The 23,790-nt window shown below is 45.3% G+C and overlaps 2 protein-coding genes across 2 annotated transcripts in view; both read left to right on the top strand.

Annotated features, from left to right (window-relative positions):
* DENND5A (DENN/MADD domain containing 5A) overlaps window positions 1–18,954 on the top strand; it is a 152,471-nt gene extending 133,517 nt beyond the window's left edge. Inside the window, exons 12-22 of the mRNA XM_011947656.1 lie at window positions 4,775–4,859; window positions 6,752–6,836; window positions 7,307–7,435; window positions 10,354–10,475; window positions 11,689–11,834; window positions 12,397–12,515; window positions 13,212–13,393; window positions 14,000–14,082; window positions 14,640–14,763; window positions 15,375–15,543; window positions 17,927–18,954. Coding sequence (XP_011803046.1) covers window positions 4,775–4,859; window positions 6,752–6,836; window positions 7,307–7,435; window positions 10,354–10,475; window positions 11,689–11,834; window positions 12,397–12,515; window positions 13,212–13,393; window positions 14,000–14,082; window positions 14,640–14,763; window positions 15,375–15,543; window positions 17,927–18,110 — 1,428 coding nt within the window. The 3' untranslated portion in view covers window positions 18,111–18,954. The remainder of the gene's footprint in view (window positions 1–4,774; window positions 4,860–6,751; window positions 6,837–7,306; window positions 7,436–10,353; window positions 10,476–11,688; window positions 11,835–12,396; window positions 12,516–13,211; window positions 13,394–13,999; window positions 14,083–14,639; window positions 14,764–15,374; window positions 15,544–17,926) is intronic.
* Window positions 18,955–19,664: 710 nt separating this feature from the next.
* SCUBE2 (signal peptide, CUB domain, EGF-like 2) overlaps window positions 19,665–23,790 on the top strand; it is a 128,946-nt gene continuing 124,820 nt past the window's right edge. The window contains exon 1 of the mRNA XM_011947606.1: window positions 19,665–19,950. The gene's annotated coding sequence lies outside the window, so the exon portion shown is untranslated. The remainder of the gene's footprint in view (window positions 19,951–23,790) is intronic.

The following is a 23,790-nucleotide window of genomic DNA, read 5'->3' as shown; positions in this document are numbered from 1 at the left end:
CCTTCCTTCCTTCCTTCCTTCCCCTCCCCCTCCCTTCCCTCTTTCCTTCGAGAGTCTCGCTCTGTCACACAGGCTGAGGGCAGTGGTATGATCTCAGCTCACTGCAACCTCCGCATCCTGAGTTCAAGTGATTCTCCCACCTCAGCTGCCAAGTAGCTGGGATTATAGGCTCAGGCCACCACGTCCGGCTAATTTTTTTGTATTTTTAGTAGAGATGGGATTTCACCATGTTGACCATACTGGAATTTCTTTTAGAGTTCATTTGCTCCCCCTCTTATTTTGGAGAGATAGGCTGCTTGTTTGGTGAGAAACCAGTGCAAAATAATGGGGGCTTTTTAGTTGAGGTTCCATTTTGTTCTGAGTCCTGGCTTTTGGAGCTCTGGAAGTGAAGCAGTGACAATGTCACTAGAGGAGAGTGAGGATCTGTTCTTGCCGGCATGACATTTATGCCCTTAGGGATACATGTTCAGCTGGAGATTGACCCTGATGATCTATGTTGGGTTCCTAACACCATGTTCTCCCTAGGCCTCGGTTTTGCTGGTTTCTTTACCCTGCTGAGACGTTTTTCGGTTATCTTCCAGTCCAGCAGTCACACCCTCGTTACCTGCTGTCCTTTATCATACACCCAGATTGTGACTAAATTTGCTCTCAGAGGGTGATTTTATTATGCCCCTGTGGGGGCACCTTCCTGAGCAACCACCCATTATTATCTGCTTAGAAAGTAGAGAGAACCCAAACAGCATTTTTACTGCTGGCCTCTTAAATTTTGTTACTAGCCTTGACTAGTAACAAGGCTACCTGCAGCAAGTCTTCATAAGAACCTCTGTTATCCTCACCACTCTCTTTGGCTTTCAGTGACATCTTCCAAGGAGATGGACTTCCACCTGTAGTATGTTTTTCTATCAGAGAGAGGTTTGGTTTTTCATACTCGTTTTGTAACTGCTGCCATTTGGGGTTGACACATGAAAAGGAGTTGTTACTTATCTTTCTTGCTTATGACATTCTTGTAGAATCTGTTGCAGTTTATTGTGTGTCCATGTCCGTAAGTGGATAGTCAGGCTGTATTGAACCTTGCAGTCCCAATCAGGCCCTTTGCAAAAGAGGAAAAAGAGTAGGCCATGTCTCGTGAACTAGAAAAACCAAAGTGCAGCAGCCCAGTTGCTGCTCTTCTACTCTTGCCCTTGCTCTTTCTACTCACCTCTGTAATCACTGTGGGCCAGGGGCTTCCTTCTGGTATAGTGGCCTGATTTTGCCCTTGTCCTTGGTTCTTTGGTATTATTGCATGTCAGGCTGTCTGGTCACCAGCTGTACTTAATGTGTGCCACATTCAGACAGTTCTATTAATTTCTCTTAGGCTGCTTTCCTAGTCTGCCTAGATGCTGAGAAGCCTACTTGCTAATGGTTGTGGTAGATGGAAGGATGAATGGATTTCTAGAAGTTGAATTACTAAGTCAAAGACCATAAATATTTTAAGCTCTTGTATTATCTGTTAGATACATTAATAGACCTGTTTTATTTTTTGAAATGGAGTCTCACCCTGTTGCCCAGGCTGGAGTGCTGTAGTGCCATCTTGACTTACTGCAATCTCCACCTCCTGGGTTCAAGCAATTCTCCTGCCTCAGCCTCCTGAGTAGCTGGGATTACAGGTACCTGTCACCATGCACGCCTAATTTTTGTATTTTAGTAGAGATGGGGGTTCCCTGTGTTGGCCAGGCTGGTCTTGAACTCCTGACTTCAGGTGATCCACCCGCCTCGGCCTCCCACAGTGCTGGGGTTATAGGTGTGAGCCACCACGCCCAGCCAACGTTTTTTTTTTTTTTTTTTTTTTTTAAGTTTTTTAATTAAATTTTTTTTTTTCTTTTTGGCTCCCAACAGGAAACAATAGACCTTCTTAGAAGCAGTGTATAGGATTTGTAAGTCTCATTAATGTTGTTAGACTTTTTTTTATTCAAATATTTGGTATTTGGATGAATAAAACCTGGTATTTTCTAATTTTAGTTTTTAGTTTTAATGTATTTTTAAAATTGTCTTTGAAGTTGTAGGGTTTTAAGTTGATGAATTTTTGTAGGAAACACAAACATACAGCAAACTTATTTTGACAACTTGCTCATCTATAGCGAGGGTTTCCTACCATTCAGATGTTTGATTTTTTTTTCCCCAGAGTAGGTCAAGTTTGTGAATAGAAACAAAATAGACCCTCAGTATTCTCATGGGGTAAATCTTAAGACCTTAAATCTTCACATTCATTCCCTAGCACAAAATTTTCTTCAGAAAGTATAACTTAAAAAGTTAAGTGATCTTTTCAGAAACATCTCGTGTAGCATAGTTATTAAGTGCAATGGTTTTGACATTAGATAGACTTAAGCTTGGATCCCAACACTCTGCTTACTAATGGTGTGACCTCTTACAAGTTACTTAACCTTTCCGATCCTCAATTTTTTCTTCTGTACGGAAAATAGGGATAGAGATCTCTACCTTGTTAGACTGTTGGGAGCATTAATTACAATATTGTATTTTGAACATCTGACATAGTGCTTAGTTCATAGTAAGCCTCAAGACCTGGTAGCTTCTATCATTATTATAGAACCAAAGTCATTTATAAAACTATTATAATCTTACTAAAACAAACATACTACCTTTTTGTTTTTGTTTTTTTTTTTTTTTTTTTTAAATTGGTGGGGTAATTTTTTTTTTCTTTTTTTTTAATTAATTAATTAATTTATTTTTTTTTATTATACTTTAAGTTCTAGGGTACATGTGCATAACGTGCAGGTTTGTTACATATGTATACTTGTGCCATGTTGGTGTGCTGCACCCATCAACTCGTCAGCACCCATCAATTCATCATTTATATCAGGTATAACTCCCCAATGCAATCCCTCCCCCCTGTTTTTGTTTTTTTTGAGATGGAGTCTTGCTTATCACCCAGGCTGGAGTGCAGTGGCGCGATCTCGGCTCACTGCAAGCTCCGCCTCCCGGGTTCACGCCATTCTCCTGTCTCAGCCTCCTGAGTAGCTGGGACTACAGGCGCCTGCCAACGCGCCCGGCTAATTTTTTGTATTTTTAGCAGAGACGGGGTTTCACCGTGTTAGCTAAGATGGTCTCGATCTCCTGACCTTGTGATCCGCCCGCCTCGTCCTCCCAAAGTGCTGGGATTACAGGCGTGAGCCACCGCGCCCAGCCAACATACCACCTTTATATTATTTTATTATCTACATGGGAACATCTACCATGAATCTGAAATAAAGTTGTTATCATGTAACAAGGGTTATGATGTACTGAACGATGATTAGAAAGAGACAAAGCAGTTGCTGGGTGACCAGCTGGGCTCACTCATTACCCAGGTGAATCGCTTCCTCACATCAGGCTTGCAAATACTATTCAGGTTTGTGCCTTGGCAAAATGACAAATTACTACATGTCTCAAATAGTGTAAAGTGCAGTTCTTACCTTTCCAAATGCCAAGGTTCTATTATATTGACTGTAGTTTATTTCAGCCATACAGTTAAGTACCAGCCTACCTTTCTTCACATTTCTTCAACTATACCTTCAATAGTAAATCCTTGTTATAGTGATGACTTACTCTCCCTGACCTGTGCTAACAACTTGTAAGGTAACCAAAGATACCACAGTTTCCCCCAATTAACAGAGAAGGAAACTGACATTCAGAGAGGTTCGCCAAACTCCTTTGCCTAGTTCGCCAAGTAGCAAAATCAGGACTAAAACAATATTTAAAGGAATAACTTTAAATATTTTAGGAAATTCAGGAGCTAAGATGGAAGCTTATAGGCTGCATATCCACTCCTCTGTGCAAAAGCCATCAAGCTGACATAAAACCAACAGACCATTTAGAGGATGATAGGTCATTTGCTTCTTTTTTTTTCTTTTTGAAAGGTAGCCTCACTCTGTCACTCAGGCTGAAGTGCAGCGGCATGATCATAGCTCCCTGCAACCTCTGCCTCCCATGTTCAAGTGCCTCCACCTCCCAGGTTCAAGTGATCCTCTTGCCTCAGCCTCCCGAGTAGCTGGGACAGCAGGCATGTGCTACCACCCCCAGCTAATTTTTGTATTTTTAGTAAGGGTTTGCTGTGTTGGCTAGGCTGGTCTCGAACTTCTGACCTCAAGTGGCCTCCCAGTGTTGGGGTTGGGATTACAGATATGAGACACTGTACCTGGCCTGCTTTTTTCTTTCTTTCTTCTTTTTTTTTTTTTCTTAAGACAGCGTCTCACCCTGTTGCCCAGGCTGGAGTGCAGTGGTGCGATCTCGGCTCACTGCAGCCTCCGCCTCTTGGGTTCAAGCGATTCTCCTGCCTCCTGAGAAGCTGGGATTACATCCACGTGCAACCACATCCTGCTAATTTTTGTATTTTTAATAGAGACGATGGGGTTTCACCATGTTGGCCAGGCTGGAATCGAATTCCTGACCTCAAGTGATCTGCCTGCCTCGGCCTCCCAAAGTGTTGGGATTACAGGTGTGAGCCACCGCGCCCAGCTGCTTTTTTCTTTCTTATCCACTGGTCCCTTCCCAGGCTCTCTTTCCCATCTCCTTTCTATTCCCAGTGGGAGACCATTTCCTTTTTCTGTTACCTTCCATTGTTTATATTTCTTCTGGATTTTAGTAAATTGATACATTTGCATATACTGTGTCCTGGATGTACATCGAAACAAGAAACAGTACATATTTTTTTTTTTAGCAAAAGCTTCTATCTGTATATTGAAAGCCTTGACCCCTGAAATCTAAACTGATAGGTGTTTCTCCCTTGCATTGGTTCCAGGGGAAATCAGCCTTATGGTCCCACCTGTTACATTATCAGGACAACCGGCAGAGAAAACTCACATCAGGAAGCCTCAGTACCTCAGGTAAGATAGTCTCTGCATTGGAGAGTCTGCCCTCTCTCCACTTTTCCATCATCCACTGGAGTGATCATTTTGAAGCAAACTATTCCAGGTCAAAGAAGCCTTTGCTCTGGATTGTTTTCTCTTTTAAATATGGAGCCACCAGACTCTGAACCACAGAGCATACCAAAACCATGGCATTTGCTTTCATTATGTATTTCTGTACGCTTTTTATTGGCAAGATAGAAAATTTATATGGGCAAGAGGCCAGTCTCAAAATGAATATGGGTTTTACTGTGGTACTGGGTTTGGAGCAGGCTGTTTTCAGAGTCTTTTGTTTTATTTCTGTGACATGGGCATTATGATTATCTATCGTATTAGTCAAGAGAGCTGTTGGTCAGTGTCCTTCCTTGGACTTCCCTCAAAGTCAGGTCCTGGTGTGAATGATCCCTTATACTTACTTTCTGTTTCTAACCTAATAAAAATGTCAGAGTTTGTGGCAACTCCAGAGGTCATCTAGTCCAGGCCCTTTGTTTTACAAGAGGAGGAAACAAGTCTGGAGAGGAATTGAATTTACTTAAGATCACAAAGTGAGCTCATGGAAGAGGCCAGATAAGAGCCAGTCATCTTGTCTCCTGCTCTGATGTTTAGACCATCCTACAGTGTCCTTTCCAGGGTAGTCTCCCTTCTTCTTTTACTTCTTGGTGCATCTCCCCTTCACATCATCCTTTGTTCTCCACTCTCTGCCAAAACGTTTGTTTACCATTCTTGGATGTTTTAATCTTAATGGTAAAGGCGAGTTAAATGGGGTAAAAAGATGGGCATTAACTCTTTGCCCTTGAACTAGTTGACCTTAACTAGCACTGAACCTGGGGAGATAATTGGCTGAAAACTAGGGACAAGAGTCTCCAGGTAGGTTTATGAGGAATTTTTTGGCCCGCTTTCTGGATGTGTAAAAGCAGGTTCTTATTAAGAATGCTGGCCGGGCGCGGTGGCTCAAGCCTGTAATCCCAGCACTTTGGGAGGCCGAGACGGGTGGATCACGAGGTCAGGAGATCGAGACCATCCTGGCTAACATGGTGAAACCCCGTCTCTACTAAAAAATACAAAAAAAACTAGCCGGGTGAGATGGCGGGCGCCTGTGGTCCCAGCTACTCGGGAGGCTGAGGCAGGAGAATGGCGTGAACCCGGGAGGTGGAGCTTGCAGTGAGCCGAGATCGCGCCATTGCACTCCAGCCTGGGCGACAGAGCGAGACCCCGTCTCAAAAAAAAAAAAAAAAAAAATGCTATAGAAGTGATTGCCAAGAAATAAACTGTAGCCAAAAATTCTCAACAGCTTGATGATGAAAATACTAAGTTTTAAACATTAGGCCAGACATGAGGATATAAAGGTATTATATCTTCTCTTCTCCTAGAGGTGCTATCATTCTGGAACAGAACCAGAACATTCTTGTTCTTTATACATTCTCTTGGGCTTTTGTAGGCTGCTGTGAAGCCAGAACAGGATGTGAATAGTGGCTCCAAGTGGAAGCACTGCTTCTGTGGATCGTGATGAGAGCATGATAGACTAGGAGCCAAGAGATCTGTGTTCCAGTACTGACTTTGCTAGTTGGTGATGTAGGCAAAGCAGCTAACCTCTCTGAATGTCATTTTCCTTCTCTGTTAAGTGGGGGAAATTGTGGTATCTTTTTTGGCTACCTTATAAATTGTTAGAGAATTAAATGAGATAATATCCATAAAAATACAAAATTTGATCTCTAGTAGGAATTTAATAAATATTTATGAAACAATCAATTAAAGTGTTACCAGTGTAACCAACTGTTTCCCATAGCAATTTGTGATTTAAGATAAGGGAAGGGTAGTCAGCTATTTGGATATTCAGATCTCTTTGGACATGACCAACTTGTTTATTCTAGGAACACTTCTTGATTCAGAACGTAGGAAGTCTGATGCCAGCTCACTCATGCCTCCCCTGAGGATCTCCCTGATTCAGGATATGAGGTCAGTATGGGCTCACATGTAATAAGCCACTAAAATCCTGTTTTCAGTTGCTGCTTAGGTGTCCACTTTAAGTAACAAGGTCTCAGTGGCTGCTACGGCATCTCAGCTAACATGGAAGCCCTTCTAATCACAAGGTCTTGTGTTTCATAATACATTTGTAAAGCTGCACAAACAGTTGGGTTTCCTGGCATTTTTGGAGGTAAGGGAGCATAGGAGAGTATCTCAGGCCCTAAGAGCTCAGAGTTAGCCTGGCTTTTTAAGGTCTGTGCTGTCTTTTTTCCTCCCAAAATATGGTGAGCCTATCTGGTAAAGCTACATGGAAGCCCAGTATTTGGAGAATATAGAGATAGGCTCTCCTAGGTTGGGATAGGGCTGTCTCAGCAGGTCTCCTTCGGCTTTGCAGGTAAGTTATTGGCAGTGAGTTCATCTCCCATCCCACCCTCCACTTTCCTTTTGCATTCTTCCTCCAGGCATATCCAGAACATCGGGGAAATCAAGACTGATGTGGGAAAGGCCAGAGCATGGGTGCGACTGTCCATGGAAAAAAAGTTGCTTTCCAGACACCTGAAGCAGCTCCTCTCAGACCATGAGCTCACCAAGTAAGGCTGCTCTGCCAGGAGTAGAAGTAGGCTCCCAGGAATGGAGGGAAGAGATTGGAAACATGTGTGGGAAGGGGGAGTATTCATTGCTGCTGCATTCAGCTAACCTCTTTGCTTATGAAGGTTTTGCAGTATTTCCTCTTCTCCCTTTTTATCAGTAGAATACTTCTGCTATATCAGTTCTCCCTGTCTTCTCAACCTGCATGCCCAAAACTAGCTTTCTTAGAGAAGTAGTGAGAAGGATGAGGTCCTCTTCTCCTTCCTGTATTCAGGTGACATGTATACCTCTTGGACATAAGGCATTTCCTTTGTCTCTTTTGTGTTCTGGGGAACAAAGGATTGGAGAATTAAAAGGAAACTTCTGAGATGTCCTCTTCTCTCTCTTGTTCAACACATCATACCCCTCACTCCTCTCAGGATGTCTGTAGCCTTTTCTTGTCTGTACTTCTGCATGACCCTAGTCCCTCTCCGCACTCTACCTGGTAAACTTCTTCAGGGCCCAGTTTTCTTTCCCAGAGTTTTCCTGGACTCCCCAGAAACGTGGTTCATCCCTCCTCCAGGCATGCATAACATTTGTTAGAATATTTGTTCATCCCCTTTTTACCACGATGTATTGTATTATCATTATCTATTTGCTTGCTACTTACTGACGTTTGCTTTCATTGAAGGCATAAACCTGTCCCTTTCCCAAGGCTGAGCATGTTGCTTAGCATCCACTAGGGATTCAGCCAATGCACGTAAAAGGTGTGTATAGCTGCAGAGACAGGAGGGGGACAGCCTGTGAAGAGAGTATCTTGATAGAATGTCCCTCAGTCTCTGCGATTTCCAGCTAGCCGCCAGGACTGTTTGTAGCTTGGAGATGCAGTAAGATGGAGGCAGGGTTGTATATTCATGGGGGCTGTATATTCACGGTACCCACTGAATTCTAAATTCCAAAGGAAGAAATGAGTTAGCTCCTATATAGGGAGCCGAAACTCTTTCTCCTTAACTTGTCTGTGGTGAGTAATACCGTGTAGTGCCCCTCTTACCTTGAAACTCACTTTGTGTGGCTGCCATGACCTTATACCATCTTGTTCTCTTTCTCCCCTTGCTCTTTGCACAGTGTTGGCTTTCACTGTCTTCAATTCTTTGCATGCACACACTCTTTGTTGCTTTCTCACTTGCTCTCTTACTTGGTGATCTCACCCATTCTCATGATTTCTCTCACCTCTAAGCAGGAAATGCCCACATCTGAAGTTCTAGCCCTGACATGTCTTTTGAACTCCACTCCTGCATTTATTTCCATTCTGATATTTTACCTTTAGCTCAGAGAGAACAAAAGCAAGCTTCACAGAGTCTTCACCATAACTACTTTACTCTCAGATTTTTTGTTATTGTCGCCGCTGTGCTCTCTGAAAAGCTTACCCCCACTTCTTCTCCGTACCTACATTCAAAATTTGGAGTCAGTTTTGACTCCTTGCTTTGCTTTATCTCCCACATACAGATTTCAGGTCTTTCACCTCTGTCCCACCTGTCTCCTTACCATTTTTACTGCACAGACTTAGTTTAATCCTCATTTCCCTTTCACTTCTCACCTGCACTAAATTTAAATTTCCTGAAGTTGGTCATGTCTGTCTCTTTTTCTAGGGCAAATTGCAGAAACTCCTTACTTACTGGGCAGATTGCAAACTCCTTAGTTTAAAATTTTAGGACCTTCCTTCATTTGAATAGCCTTTTTGTTTGTTTGTTTGTTTCATTTAACACCCTTGGTACAATAGCCTAACTTCTTAGTCTCATTGCTAACTGATCACTTCACTGAACCCTCAACTCCAGCCAAACTGGTTTCCAAACCTATCTGTACAACACTTGTCTAAATTCCTGCTGCCCTTCAGGTCCCTCTTGTTCTAGGTGGCCTTCCAGGACCACTGAAGCATATGGCTCTTTAAATTCCAAGAAACAGCCTTTTGTTTGATTATTCATTGTGAGCAGTCCTATACCATGGCCTTTACCTGATTTATTCACTTAGACTGCATTTGAGGATAGGCGCTTTCCAGCACCTGGACATAGCAGGCCTGGGTTGATAAATTATCTGTTAAAAGTGCCTTATAAACCTGGCTAGGTAGAACCTCACAGATCTGAATTCTTTACCTCTCTAGCCATGGTGATTGCAGCTTGGGCAACCAGGACAGTTGTCTTCTTTTGTTCTTTGTGTTGAAGGCCTGCACATTTGGCTCTGGGTGTCTCCTCTATTTGGGGGAAGACATCATTGCTTTGAAGCTGTAGAGGGCCTGGAATGTCAGGCAAAGGAGTTGACCTCTGACGAATAGGCAGTGGAAATGAAGGGAGGAAGTTTGAAAAAAGGGGAAGGATATGATCTGCATGGCTCTTCCTTGCCTGTGACCTGGATCAGAGGCGGGAGCAGAAGCCTGCCCTTTATTGCCTCTGAAGCTGTCCTGGGCTTATACCCCCATTCAGAGCAGTGTTCTAACTCTGCTCTCAGATCTACTCAGGGTTTGAAACTAGGCCTGGTGATGAATGGTGACCACAGACCTTCATCCTCTGCCACTCACACACCATACACTGGCTGACAGCCTAACTAGAAGCCTGAGAGGACCTGTGTCATCCTTGATGGAATTTCATTACAGCCCTCAGTGTAGAAAAGGAGATTTCATGACTTTTGATACTTGACATTATAGTAACATCATATACCTTGGACACAGGCAGTTTTTGATTTTTGTTGTTCCTGCCGTAGCTTAAACCATTGTCCCTCTGTCGCTTAGTTACAGAGTAGATAGCTTTGTTCCTTTAGAGGGTGAACCTAAGGAACTTGAGGCTTGACATCTTATGCTTCCCTTAGCTGTCTCCTTCCAGAACTGAAAATTCTAGTTTCTTTCCCTTCCTTTTGGTCGGAGACTGATGTGTTGCCTCCTCTCCAACAGAAAGTTATATAAGCGCTATGCCTTCCTGCGCTGTGATGACGAGAAGGAGCAGTTCCTCTATCACCTCCTGTCTTTTAATGCCGTCGATTACTTTTGCTTCACCAATGTCTTCACAACTATCCGTGAGTAGCCCTGTGCTCCCACTGGCCTTCTCAAGGCAGTCTTTATGAACCTGCCTGAGACTCACTCATTGTCCCCCTTTTAAAGAAAGAAGATTATCCCTTGTACTTTCTATTTGTCTTTTGCTTCTGTGGGGAGAGGGGTGCACTTGTCCTCCTTGGAGGTTGTGTTTTCTCCGAAGTTTCTCATTCTTGTTCTGAACTGGAGAACTCAGTCTTTTTTGCCATTCTGTTGTCGATGTTGTCCTAGGCACTGCTCTGGGAGCCTAAGGTGATGAAGGTGGAGTGGAGTCAGTTGAGCTGATGCAGTTTACCTCCCTCCCTGCATACCCACAAAGAATCTCCCTTTTATTTTCACCTGAGAGTGTCACTTGGCATCACAGAATATTTCAGACCAGGCTGAAGGGAAAAAGAGCTCTTGCCTGAGGTAGCAGAAAGAACTCCAGATGCCAGTGGGAGATTTAAGTCTGGGCCCAGCTTTGGCTAACTCATTGTGTGTCTGTGAGCAGAGTCTATCCTGCTGTGAGTCCCAGTCTCTCTATTTACAGAATAGGGAAGAGGATTCAATATGGTCTAATTCCCTTTGAGCCTCTTCTTTCCCTGATGCCAGGATTCTCTGCTGGGTGGAGTTTAGTCTCTGAGTTTGCCACTTGGCTAGTTCTTTGGCCAATTACTCAGCAGCATGGACTCTTGTTTCTATCTGATGCTGCATCTTCCCTTTTAGAGACTAGAGCTATGGGCTTAATAGAAGTAGCACTGGACTGGAATTTAAAAGATCCGAGGCAAACTGTTTCTCTCTCTGCCTTGGAAAAAGGATTGCAATACTTCATCTCCAAAGATTGTTATGATTGTTATTAGGGTTCATGAAATGATAGATTGAAGAGTGCTCTAAAAAGCAGTTCAGTACGTTAGGAGTTGGGGATATTGTTTAACCAACAGGTTCATTTAGCTCTGAGCCTATAGATAGGCTTGGATCTTTGATGTTTGGGTGGTAAGCCTGAGAGGAGTGAAATTGAGGAGGGGCTGTGGAATAGTTGGCTAATATTCTACATCAGCCAGGGACTAGGTCCTGGGGCCCTGTTGTTCCAGGGCTTTGCTTGGGCTGGGATAGCAGGGGCCATAGTTGTGCCAGCTTGCCTGGAGCAGGTCAGAGTCCCATCTGGTATGGGAAGGATTCCTGATTCTCCTCAATACTTTTGTGGCTTCCCCTAAACAGTGATCCCGTACCACATTCTGATCGTACCAAGCAAGAAACTGGGGGGCTCCATGTTCACTGCCAACCCATGGATCTGTATCTCAGGAGAATTGGGTGAGACACAGATTCTGCAGATTCCCAGGAATGTGCTAGAGATGACCTTCGAGGTATGTGTTATTTGGGGCCATAGCTCTGTGGGGATCTGAGTTTGCAACAGCTGCTTTGGGGAGTTTTCTGCAGGGTTTTTCAGAGGCCTTGCTATGTACAGTGTAATGCGTCAGCATAGCTGACTTTCCTGAGATGATCTGAGGCTGGAGCCAAGGACTGACCCTGAGGAGGGGGACCCCACCCTGTCTAAACAGTGTCTGTTTGGAAGGCACTTTCTTGTCTGGACTTGCACATCTCTCCATGCATAGTGTGTCGAGAAGTCCCCAAGAATTCTTTCAGCTACTCAGCCCACCTGTTCCCAGAGACCTCAGAACCCACTTCCAGAACCTCTTGCTCCCAGGCCCTATTCTTCTTCTAGGTAGAGTGTTTTCTTTCTCAACCTTGGGGACCCCCATGAGATAGTGCTGTACCGCAGTTTTGGCAGTATATAGAGCCATGACCTCTACCCTGCAGATGCTGAGGGGTCACGTTGCAGGTAGCCAGTCAGATCTGTGCCTCTGAGGACTACTGTTCTTTCCTCTGATTTTCCTGACCTACCTCATCTTCTCTATTCTTTAACAGTGCCAGAACTTGGGGAAGCTTACTACTGTCCAGATTGGCCATGATAACTCTGGGCTGTATGCCAAATGGCTGGTGGAGTATGTGATGGTCAGGAATGAGATCACAGGACATACCTACAAGTAAGTGTTCCCTCAGGCTGTAAGGTAGAGGGGCAAGGTGTGTCTACAGGAGCTGTTTGATGCTTGGGTATATGGAGTTCCCAAGGAGACCCTTTAGGTTGCGATAACCTGAGGTAACTTCCTGTTTGGCTCTGCCTCATACACTTGAAAGTAAGTAGAAGGAGGGTTTCCTCTTTTTTTTTTTTTTTTGAGATGGAGTCTTGCTCTGTCACCTAGGTTGGAGTGCAGTGGCGTGATCTTGGCTCACTGCAGCCTCTGCCTCCTGGGCTGAGGTGATTCTCCTGCCTCAGCTCCCTGAGTAGCTGGCGTTACAGGCATGCGCCACTACGCCCAGCTAATTTTGTATTTTTGGTAGAGACCGGTTTCGCCATGTTGACCAGGCTGGTCTCAAACTCCTGACCTCAGGTGATCCAGCTGCCTTGGCCTCTGAAAAGTGCTGGGATTACAGGCATGAGCCATCAGGCCTGGCCAGAAGGAGGGTTTCCAGGTGAAGATGTGTGGAATTGCTGTGCCCAGGTCCCAGGCCATCCATGCCACTCAGGTCGCTTCTCTGATGATACATGGTGGAACCAGCAGAGCCTTGAAGGAGTCTCTATCCTGGTTTCAGAGCCTATCTCCAGGGATTGCTTTGTTATGGCTCTTGCTGAGCAGCAGGGAGGAGCTGGATGCTCTGACAGTCCATTGTCTGACCTTCAGGTTCCCTTGTGGCCGGTGGTTAGGGAAGGGCATGGATGATGGAAGCCTGGAGCGGATCCTGGTTGGGGAGCTGCTCACATCCCAGCCTGAGGTGGATGAGAGGCCGTGCCGGACCCCGCCGCTGCAGCAGTCCCCCAGTGTCATCCGGAGGCTTGTTACCATCTCACCCAACAACAAGCCCAGTAAGTGGGAGGAGAGGTTGGGCCCTCATGCCACACAGTCTAGGGAATGGGTGGATCTCGTGGGCCCTGATATGGGGAACCCGGATCCCAGCCTGTTTAGCTGCCTTAGGAACACTTCTGCTGACAAAGCCACCTCAGACATATGGCACCCTTATGAATCACTGAGAGTATTTGGCACTCTCCTTAGAGGGCTGGCAGGAGAGGAGAGAACTCATGCTGCCAAGCCTGGGTGCTGTATATATTCATGCATGATCCATTAAAGGAGAAGGGTCTACTTTCTGGCCTTCTCCTTCCTGATTCCTGGGCTTCACAGCCAAGGCATGACTCTCTTTTGGTTCCCCACAATTCCAAAGTAAAATGGAAAATAAACTTTACCAGCATTTCTTAGAGATAGAACTCTAGAAGGTGTTAGCTTTTGTGTTTTTCCCCCAAGATTTGTGGAAGAGCTAAATCAGCAAAGCTGGGTGGGCAAGAGCCTCTGCTTCCTAGGGTCCAGCTGCCCTGCCTCTCCTATGGGCCCTCCCCATGTCCTCAGTCTCCTGCTCAGGCAGCTAAGCACTGTTAGCCTCTGAGATTGGTTAGGGATGTCTGCTTGATTTTTATTAGAGCTGAACACTGGGCAGATCCAGGAGTCCATCGGGGAGGCAGTCAATGGCATTGTGAAGCACTTCCATAAGCCTGAGAAAGAGGTGAGCCTTCCTGCCCTCCAATCCAGGGCCTTACATTGAGTAAGAGAGAATAATTTTGTTTTTCCAATTATCCTGTTATGCTCTTCCAGGCCCATGTGCTGTGGATACCCTGGAGTCTTGTAGAGTGTGTGCCTCAGCTAGTTGGAGATGGAGCAGACCCCTTCCTCTGGGGGCCTTTGCCTCAGATGACCCTGTTTTCCCTCCATACTGATGACCCAGTAGAGTCCCTGGGCCCCTAGTGAACAGTGCCCATTCCTGTCCTCTTCTAGATTTGCCTGGGTCTCCTTGAATAGTGGCCACACTGGCTTTGTCCTCCAGTGGAGAATCTCCTTATGTGTGACCCAGATCCCTCATCTCTTCTTTCATCCATTTATTCAACAACTCTTCACTGGGAGCTGCTCTGAGCCAGGCACTGTGCCACGTGTTAGGGGAACAGACAGAGTCCTAGCCTGTCTTTTGCAGCCTTCCCAACTCTGGGCTGTGGGTTTAGGGATGCAGTGGTGGGAGGGCAGCTCGGCTGAGACAAGCCTGGCATCCTCCCCTGTTTCCTTACTTAGCGAGGCAGTCTGACGCTGTTGCTCTGTGGAGAGTGTGGCCTTGTCTCGGCCCTGGAACAGGCTTTCCAGCATGGATTTAAATCACCCCGGCTCTTCAAAAATGTCTTCATTTGGGATTTCCTGGGTGAGTTGAGCTGGAGTATGAGGGTGGGAAAAGCATGTAGAGATATAGGGGGACTCGCCAACATGGCATGGGTGCTGACCACTCTGAGAGGCAGAACCCAACTTAGTTGACTCTCAGATCTCATTTGTTTGCTCTGGTTTTTTCTTAAAGGAAATGACAAGAGCTCTTCTCCCCCCTTGGTAAATGCTTACCTCTTGAGAATTGGACAGAAAAAATTCTTCTAGACATCTGTTATTTAGTATGGACTTAGTCCTGAGTCCTCACACTTTCTCCTTATAGATCCCAAAGTCCAGCTGAGTGTATTGGAGCCCCAAGCCCTATGTTGCACCAATATGGAGAATTTTCATGCAAGAAACCATCCTCAGAATTTTTTGTGTCTTCAGAGTAGGGAAAAGAACATCTTTAGATCAAGGGCGACATAACTCAATTTAAAAAATAAGGATAGGGAAGCTAAGGATCATTTTGAAACATGTCTGGTGACATCAGAATACTTGTGCTATTCTCATTAAGTTACCTGCGTGGACTTGGAGAGGCCTATGGCAAGTGGCCTGCAGGACCATCAGGTTGGTGTTGAGAGCCTTTTCACTGGCAAGCTTTTCTACTCTTCACAGAAAAAGCACAAACCTATTATGAGACATTAGAGCAGAATGAAGTAGTCCCTGAGGAAAACTGGCATACGAGAGCCCGGAACTTCTGCCGATTTGTCACTGCAATCAACAATACTCCCCGGAACATCGGCAAGGACGGCAAGTTTCAGATGCTGGTGTGCTTGGGAGCCAGGTACTGCAGACCCGGGGCCCAGAGTGCACAGCGGTTAGTTAGCCTTGGTGGTGGTGTTGGAGGCCTGGTGTGGTGCAGGGGTGAGGAATGGCTCACCAGGTGCCCTTAGGGAAATAAGGTCTTAGAAGGCTTCCTAGAAGCTCTGAATTTCCTTTGCGTATCATGTATGGTCACACTACATAAAATGTGCCACATAACAACATTTGTCAGTGATGGACTGTTTATGGGATGGTGGTCCTATAAGATTATAATACTCGGCCGGGCGCGGTGGCTCAAGCCTGTAATCCCAGCGCTTTGGGAGGCTGAGATGGGCAGATCACGAGGTCAGGAGATCAAGACCATCCTGGCTAACACGGTGAAACCCCGTTTCTACTAAAAAATACGAAAAACTAGCCAGGCGAGTTGGCAGGCGCCTGTAGTCCCAGCTACTCGGGAGGCTGAGGCAGGAGAATGGCATAAACCCAGAGGCGGAGCTTGCAGTGAGCTGAGATCCGGCCACTGCACTCCAGCCTGGGCAACAGAGTGGCACTCCATCTCAAAAAAGAAAAAAAGATTATAATACTCTGTTTTTACTGTACCTTTTATATGTTGAGATATGTTAAGATACCCAAATACTTACCATTGTGTTTTAGTTGCCTACAGTATTCCTTCATTTTTATTCTTCAGGCTGCTTTGGCAGGAAGCTCCAGAAGAAGTGTAGAAGAGCAGGCCTGGGGGCTGGTGACAGGGCTGTACCGATTTGTAGCTTAGGAGCAACAGACTAGACACATAGTAGGCTCTACTGTCTAGGTTTGTATGAGAACCCTATAAAGTTTGCACAGTGACAAAACTGCCTAATGACACATTTCTCAGACTGTATCCCTGTCATTAAGCAACACATGACTTATGTGTGTGGTGATCTGTTGGGGTAGGGATGAGAGCGTGTATGTAACCAGGGGCGGAGGGGCCCCATTTTGAAAGGAAAGATCAAAATTACACCACTGGGGAAGTTTGAAGCAGAGTATATCTAGTTATTCCTTCATTAAACATTTAAATGCCCTTATGGAAGTTGGTAGGAAGGCAGCTGAATAAAACATGGCCCCTTGCTATTGATTGATTGATTGATTGATTGATTGATGGATGGATGGACTTTCACTCTGTTGCCCAGGATGGAGTGCAATGGTGCGATCTCGGCTCACCGCAACCTCCACCTCCCGGGTTCAAGCGAGTCTCCTGCCTCAGCCTCCCGAGTAGCTGGGATTACAGGCATGTGCCATCATGCCTGGCTAATTTTGTATTTTTAGTGGAGACGGGGTTTCTCCATGTTGGTCAGGCTGGTCTTGAACTCCCGACCTCAGGTGATCTGCCTGTCTTGGCCTCCCAAAGTGCTGAAATTACAGGCATGAGTCACCACACCCAGCCACCATTTAGAAGCTTACTTGCCCTAATTAAATACAGAACATGGAAGAAGGTTTTGAGGGTCCAAAAATGAAGTGTACATTCATACAATATGCTGAAAAGATAGAGGAGAAAGATCAGAGAAGACTTCAGGGAGGAGTTGGTATTTAAGTGAGCCTTTAATGGAATGCAATAACAGAATGTGGCAAGGGCAGTAATAGGAAACAGGATAGGGCCCCTGAGCTGGGACAGAGAAAGATTCTTTTCATTATTAGTACAAAATTGTTTCATCAGGAGACTGAAGTAATATTAATCTGATATTATGGGTGGTATGCATTAGAGTGGACGAGATTGTTAGGGGTTATTCCTGTAGGTCAGGTGAGAGAGCATGAAGCTCAAATAAACTTAAAGCAGTAGTTTATTCAGGCTGCATAAAGGGAGAGAATTGGCATAGTGGTTAAATACAGACTCCAGAACCACATTCACTACGTTCAGATCTCAAGTTATCCATTTACTAGCCATGTGGTCTTGGACAAGCTACTTAACTTCCATCTACCCCACTTGCTTCATCTGTAAAGTGGGGATAATAATAGTACCTACCTCATATCATAGGGTTATCATGAAGATTAAATCTCTTATGTTAGTACCAGCACATGCTGAGTGCTGTGTGAGGTTAGTGCTTATTATTATTCCTAGTGGTGATAGCTGTGGGAGGAGAGAAGCTCTGGGAGACACCGGTGGTGGGGCTGTCTAGGCAGGGTGAGGGAGGCAGGGGAGGAGGAGGCCTGGGGGCTCGTGACAGGGCTGATTTGGGTCAGGTTTGTTTGGTGTCCTGGAGCTGAAAGACCTCTTTGCCAGTCCCTGTTTGGGAAAAGGGGCTGTAGGGGAGCTGTCAGCTTCTCCAGCTTCAGACTTAGTTCATGGTTTCCCCCTTGGCCTTGCACTAACTGTCTGTCTTCCTTTTCCCTTCCCCTCTGACCCACCTGGACTGCTCCTGCTCTGCCAGAGATCACCTCCTACACCACTGGATTGCGCTGCTGGCTGACTGCCCCATCACTGCACACATGTATGAGGATGTGGCACTGATCAAAGACCATACACTTGTCAATTCCTTGATTCGCGTGCTGCAGACATTGCAGGAGTTCAACATCACGCTGGAGACGTCTCTTGTCAAGGGCATCGACATCTGACCTCCTAGGACCAGTCAGCATCAGGACTGAGAAAGACTCACCCTGCAGCTCTGACCTTTCTTCCCAAATGGATTTAAGCGATTGTGCAGGAGAAGGAGACAAAATGTACACTCACTGTAAAAAGAAAACTAGAGGATTTTTGGAATAAATAATCTATTTTAGAGTTTATTTGCCGATTTGCTTTTTACACACTTTCATGTGAAAGAGTGATAGGGAGAGGGAGCGAGGCCGGTGCCGCTTATTTTGAAGCTGGTGCCCTCCCTCGCCGTGGCCACATGCTGGAAGCCTGAGGCCTCCCTGGACTGAGCCTGTGGCACTGCGTGCGGGACAGTTATGTTTCCTTGCCCCGTCGCATTAATGAGGCCCTTCCACATCATTTTTAAACTAATGTTTTCTATATTAACATTATTATGGATATTTGGCTTTCATAGGCCACACACAGGTGTGCTGAGCGGGAAGCCCCACGCTCCAATCAAAGGGATTTTTAGTAGTGCCTCTAAGCAAGCACTGATGAGTCAGTCCCACATCTTTTCTTTTTTGTCAGTATTATTTGGGAAGGAGACATGCCGGGATGTGTCATCGTGCCAAATATCACATTTCCTGTTGGCACAGTTTCACAGAAGTAAACATAAGCATGTTTTAACAGGTTTTTCTTTTCTTTTTTCTTTTTAAAAATGTTTTATTTATTTAACCCTCCATTGTGTGTTTTTAAGTATTTTCTTTTTTTAAGGAAAGGAAAAGCTTGTCACAATCTAACTGGCTATGTTATTATTATTAAATTTATGTTTTGCAACTTAGAAACCAGCTACAGTATGGCCCACTTAATAAAACACCTGAAACAAAACTGCATGGATCACTGATTTTTATGGAGGTTTGTCAGCAGTGGGCGGCTGCGGGTGCAGTTGGGTCCATCTGTGAGGACGGGCTTGTGGCATCACCTCTCTCTACCAGCAAGCTCGGGGTTGTGGCCTGCCCAGGATGCCCCTGAGGGCCTGGGGTCTCCTGGGTCCTTCTGCTCACAGTGCCAGGAGCTCTCCTAGCTGTTACATGACTGATTGACAGGGATGCAGACAAAGTTCTTTCCCCACTCCACAGAGGAGGAGACAGAGGCACAGGAGGGAAAAGACCTGGCCAGGGGTGCAGAGGTTGTCACTTGACTGAGACAGGATGGGCCCTTTCTTGAGAGGGTAAGGGAGACTGGGTGTGGGAAGCTGGGGGTCAGGGGAATCCCTTGAAAGAAAGGTTTGCTTTCCTGGGGATGGCAGGTGGAAGACCTTTATGAGAGGTCCGGCTTCCTTCATTTTTATTCTTTAGGCTGCTTTCTCAGGAAGCTCCAGAAGAAGTGTAGTGTAATCAAGTCAGGGACCTCAAACCAGTCAGTGCCCTCTTTTATGCTTCCCTGGTTTGCATGCACTTTCCCTTTGCCTGGAATGCCTCCCCTTCACCCACTTCGTGTTTGTTGTTCAGGGTTTACTTTAGCAGTCACCTGCGTGAAGTGTTCCCCAATCTCCCTAGGCAGTTAATCATTCCATCCTTGTGCTCCTTCGTTTTCTTAGATGCTGGTATCTCCTCTCTGGATTGTCATTGCCTGCTTTCACATCAGGCTCAGCCCGTGCACCGTGAGCTCCCAGAGGGAAGAGGGGAATCTCTTACCTGTCTCCATCCCCTGGGCCTGGCAGGTGATAAATGCTGCTGAAGAGATGAGGAAAGGGCCTAGAGAGCTGCAGTGCGGCGTCCTGCCTGCAGAGGGGGTGAGAGGCCGCACTGCACCAGTCCGCCTGAAGCCCACGGACAGAGCCTTAGTTCTTTTGGAGATATGGCCGACGAAAGGGGAAGGAAGGTAGGCAGTACCTCTGGAGCACGAAGCGGGATTCTTGGCTGGGCAAGAAGGGCAGCATGGAACTCAGCTGTATGTGTGTATATTGTGGGCCTAGGCCTGAGCTTACCTTAAGCCAGGTGCCTGGGACCAACTATTTCCTTGTTCTAACAGCTGATCCTACTCACTTTCTACTGTGTTTGTTTTGTAATCTTCGGCAAATCCATTTTGGAATGCTGTGTGATATAAGAGAACAGACCTGTTCAGTAGCTCAGGATTTCAAGGACACTTGAGTCAACTGCATTCTTCTGTGTAGGGCCCAGCCAGGCCTCTCCAGTGGCCCTGGGTAAATCAGGTGTGTCTGGTTCACTCAACAAGCAGCCCTGCCTGCCTCAGCTTCTGTACCTGCTCTACTTCAGTGCTTCCCAGACTCTCAGATTTCAGAGACTGGTAAATAAGCAAGCAAAGGAACTCTGTGAATTACTATAAAGCAAGCACCCTTGTAATCACCACTCAGGTCAAGAATAGAACTTTGCCAGCCCCCATGGAACATGCCAGGGTCCTCCATGTTCCCCCTTCCCCATCACAGTCCCAGCACCTCCCTTCTTCCATCTTCTTGACTTTTATAAGTAATAATTTCATTGAGTTTCTTTATTGTTTTGTCTCCCAAATGTGCATCCCTACGTGCTATAGTCTTACTGTCCTTTTAAAAAAACTTGATACATCTTTTAAGTCTCTTTTAATCTAAAGGGTCCCCTCCATCCCTTTCCTTTTTTTACAATTTGTTGAAGATTTTAAGCTATTTGATCTGTAGTTTTCCACAGCCTGGGTTTTTGCTAATTTCATGCCTGTGGTGCAGTTCAATATACTCCTTTATCCTCAGCATTTCCTGCAGATCAGCAGCTAGATCTAGACAACTTGCCTCAGGTTGATCCCTTTGATAAGACTCTAGGTGGTGGTGTGCTCATTTAGCAAGAGGCACGTAACGTCTGTTTTTCATTTTTGTTATGTTAGCAGCCACTGATGCTCAATACCTACATCCAGCAAGTAATTCACTGGGGATTGCAGCATGGGGATATTCTAATGTATCATTTTGTCTTCATTTATTAGATGGAATAATTTTATAAGGAGACATTGTCTCTCATCTACTGTTTGATTTCCCAGTAGAGTTTGTGTGGGAGAGGCAGATAAGTGCTTAATTCTTTCCTTTTATTTACCCAACTTTTAAGATAATGAACTGGTTCTTTGTTATCTTCAGAAGGTGACTATTTTTTAAACAGTATTATGAACTCATTGGTTTAAATGTATTTGATAGGCTTCATCTCATTGCAGTCATTGTCTTTATTATCCTACCTTTGGCCTTTGGGAGCTTCTTTAAGTTGGCTCCTGAGTTGTTTTGACACAACTCTAGTTGTCTTTGATACCTACTTTTATTTCTGGTATTGCAAGATGTTCTAGGCTCACTTTATCCATTTTCTGTCCTAGACTTGGAATCAGCCATTTCTCCAAAAAGCCCTGGTTTCCTTAAGTGGGAAATGGTATTGCAAGACCATAATTGGACACTAGAAGTTCTCATTGTTACTGGTAGATCATTGGTTCTAGGCCTATTCAGTAGACAGAGCTTTGATTAAATTTAAATATAACATGTTTATACATTTAATATAGACATCTAGAAATAAAGATATATAGTAAATATGTATATTTGAAGATAGTGAAGATCTTGGAATTATATATGTTAAATGCATATGCAAATGTGTATGTATACATGAGTGTGTATACACACATGCATCCATGGTGCCCCATGATTTTACAGTGTTATTTCTGATTTCAATTCAGGATTGTAGGGTGCCTTAGTCCGTTTAATGCTGCTACAAAGGAATACCTGAGGCTGGGTATTCATAAAGAAAAGAGGCTTAGTTGGCTAATGGTTCTGAAGGCTTTACAGGAAGCATGATGCTGGTATCTGCATCTAGTGAGGGCCTTAAGCTGCTTCCACACATGGTAGAAGAGGAAGGGTATGCAGAATTACATAGCAAGAGAGGGATGAAAGAGACGACGGAGGCTGGGCACCGTGGCTCACATCTGTATTCTCAGCACTTTGGAAGGACGAGGTAGGTGGATCACTTGAGGTCAGAACTTCGAGACCAGCCTGGCCAACATGGTGAAACCCCATCTCTACTAAAAATACAAAAATTAGCCTGGCATGGTGGCGGACACCTCTAATTCCAGCTACTCGGGAGGTTGAGGCAGGAGAATCACTTGAACCCAGGGGGCAGAGGCTTCAGTGAGCTGAGATTGCGCCGTTATACTCCAGCCTGGGCGACGAGCAAAACTCCGTCTCAAAAAAAAGTAATAATAATAAAGCGGAAGGAGATGCTAGGCTGCTTCCAGCTCTCACAAGAACTCATACAGCAAGAATTCATTCATTACCATGAGTACAAGAATGACACCAGGTCACTCATGAGGGGTGTCGCCGCATGTCCGCCCATGACCCAAACACCTCCTATTAGGCCCCACTTCCAACAACAGGGATTATGTTTCACTGTGAGATTTGGAGGGATCAAACCAAACTATAACATACTTTTACTTTTTTTCTTTTTTTTTTTTTTGGAAACAGAGTCTCACTCTGTTAGCCAGGCTGAAGCACAGTGGCACGATCATGGCTCACTGCAGCCTTGACTTCCCAGGCTCAAGTGATCCTGCCTCAGCCTCCTGAGTAGCTGGGACTACAGGTGTGCACCACCACACCCAACTAATTTTTAAATTTATTGTAAAGACAGGGTCTTGCTACATTGCCCAAGCTGGTCTTGAACTCCTGGGTTCAAGCAGTCCTCTAGCCTGGCTTCCCGAAGTGTTGGGATTACAGGCATGAGCCACCATGCCTGGCTTAACTTTTTATATATTACATCTGTATCTCTTTTTTCCATAATGAGAAACTTAGGTGTGAAGGGCAGAGAAACTGGTAGAATTAGATCTCCAAATTAACCATTTGCTTTATCCCACATTATAAACACAGCCATCTCAGAATAACAATACTAATGCTTCTACTACAATTATGATCATGGAAAACAGTTAAACTTTTTTTAGTATGTTATTCCCATTCTTCCCCCTTAAGCCTGCCCTCCCCCTGCACCCTTTTTTTTTGAGACAGGGTCTCACTCTGTCACCCAGGCTGGAGTGCAGTGGCATGATCTTGGCTCACTGCAGCCTCAACTTTCCAGGCTCAAGCAGTCCTCCCACCTCAGCCTGAGTAGCTGAGACTACAGGTGCACACCACCATGCACAGCTAATTTTTGTATTTTTTAATGGAGACAGGGTTTTGCCATGTTGCCCAGGCTGGTCTTGAACTCGGGCTCAAGCAATCTGTCCGCCTCAGCCTCCCAAAGTACTGGGACTACAGGCATGAGCCACTGCACCTGGCCAAGCCCCTATGTTTTATTTTTATGTATTTATTTGTGGCTTGCTGCAACCTCCACCTCCTGGGTTCAAACAATTCTCCTGCCTCAGCCTCTTGAGAAGCTGGGACTACAGGCACGTGCCACTACTCCGGCTAATTTTTTGTATTTTTAGTAGAGACAGGGTTTCACCATGTTAGCCAGGATGGTCTCAATCTCCTGACCTTGTGATCCACCTGCCTTGGCCTCCCAAAGTGCTGAGATTACAGGCGGGAGCCACTGCACCCGGCCGGCCCCTATGTTTTAGTAGTTGTACTCTATCTTTGAGAGATCATATATTATTTCTGTCAACTTGTGGCTTTTTTGAGAAGCAGATTCCAAGACAGAGGAAACACCTGTGAGGGCTAAAGAGCTAGGGAGCAAGAATAGGCAGGGAGAGGCTTTAGATCCAGAGGTCAGGCTGAACCCT

The sequence above is a fragment of the Colobus angolensis genome, unplaced genomic scaffold (assembly GCF_000951035.1).
Source record: "Colobus angolensis palliatus isolate OR3802 unplaced genomic scaffold, Cang.pa_1.0 Scaffold269, whole genome shotgun sequence".
NCBI lineage: Eukaryota > Metazoa > Chordata > Mammalia > Primates > Cercopithecidae > Colobus > Colobus angolensis.
The sequence above is the reverse complement of the archived record's forward strand: the minus strand, read 5'-3'. Positions and strand labels throughout refer to the sequence as shown.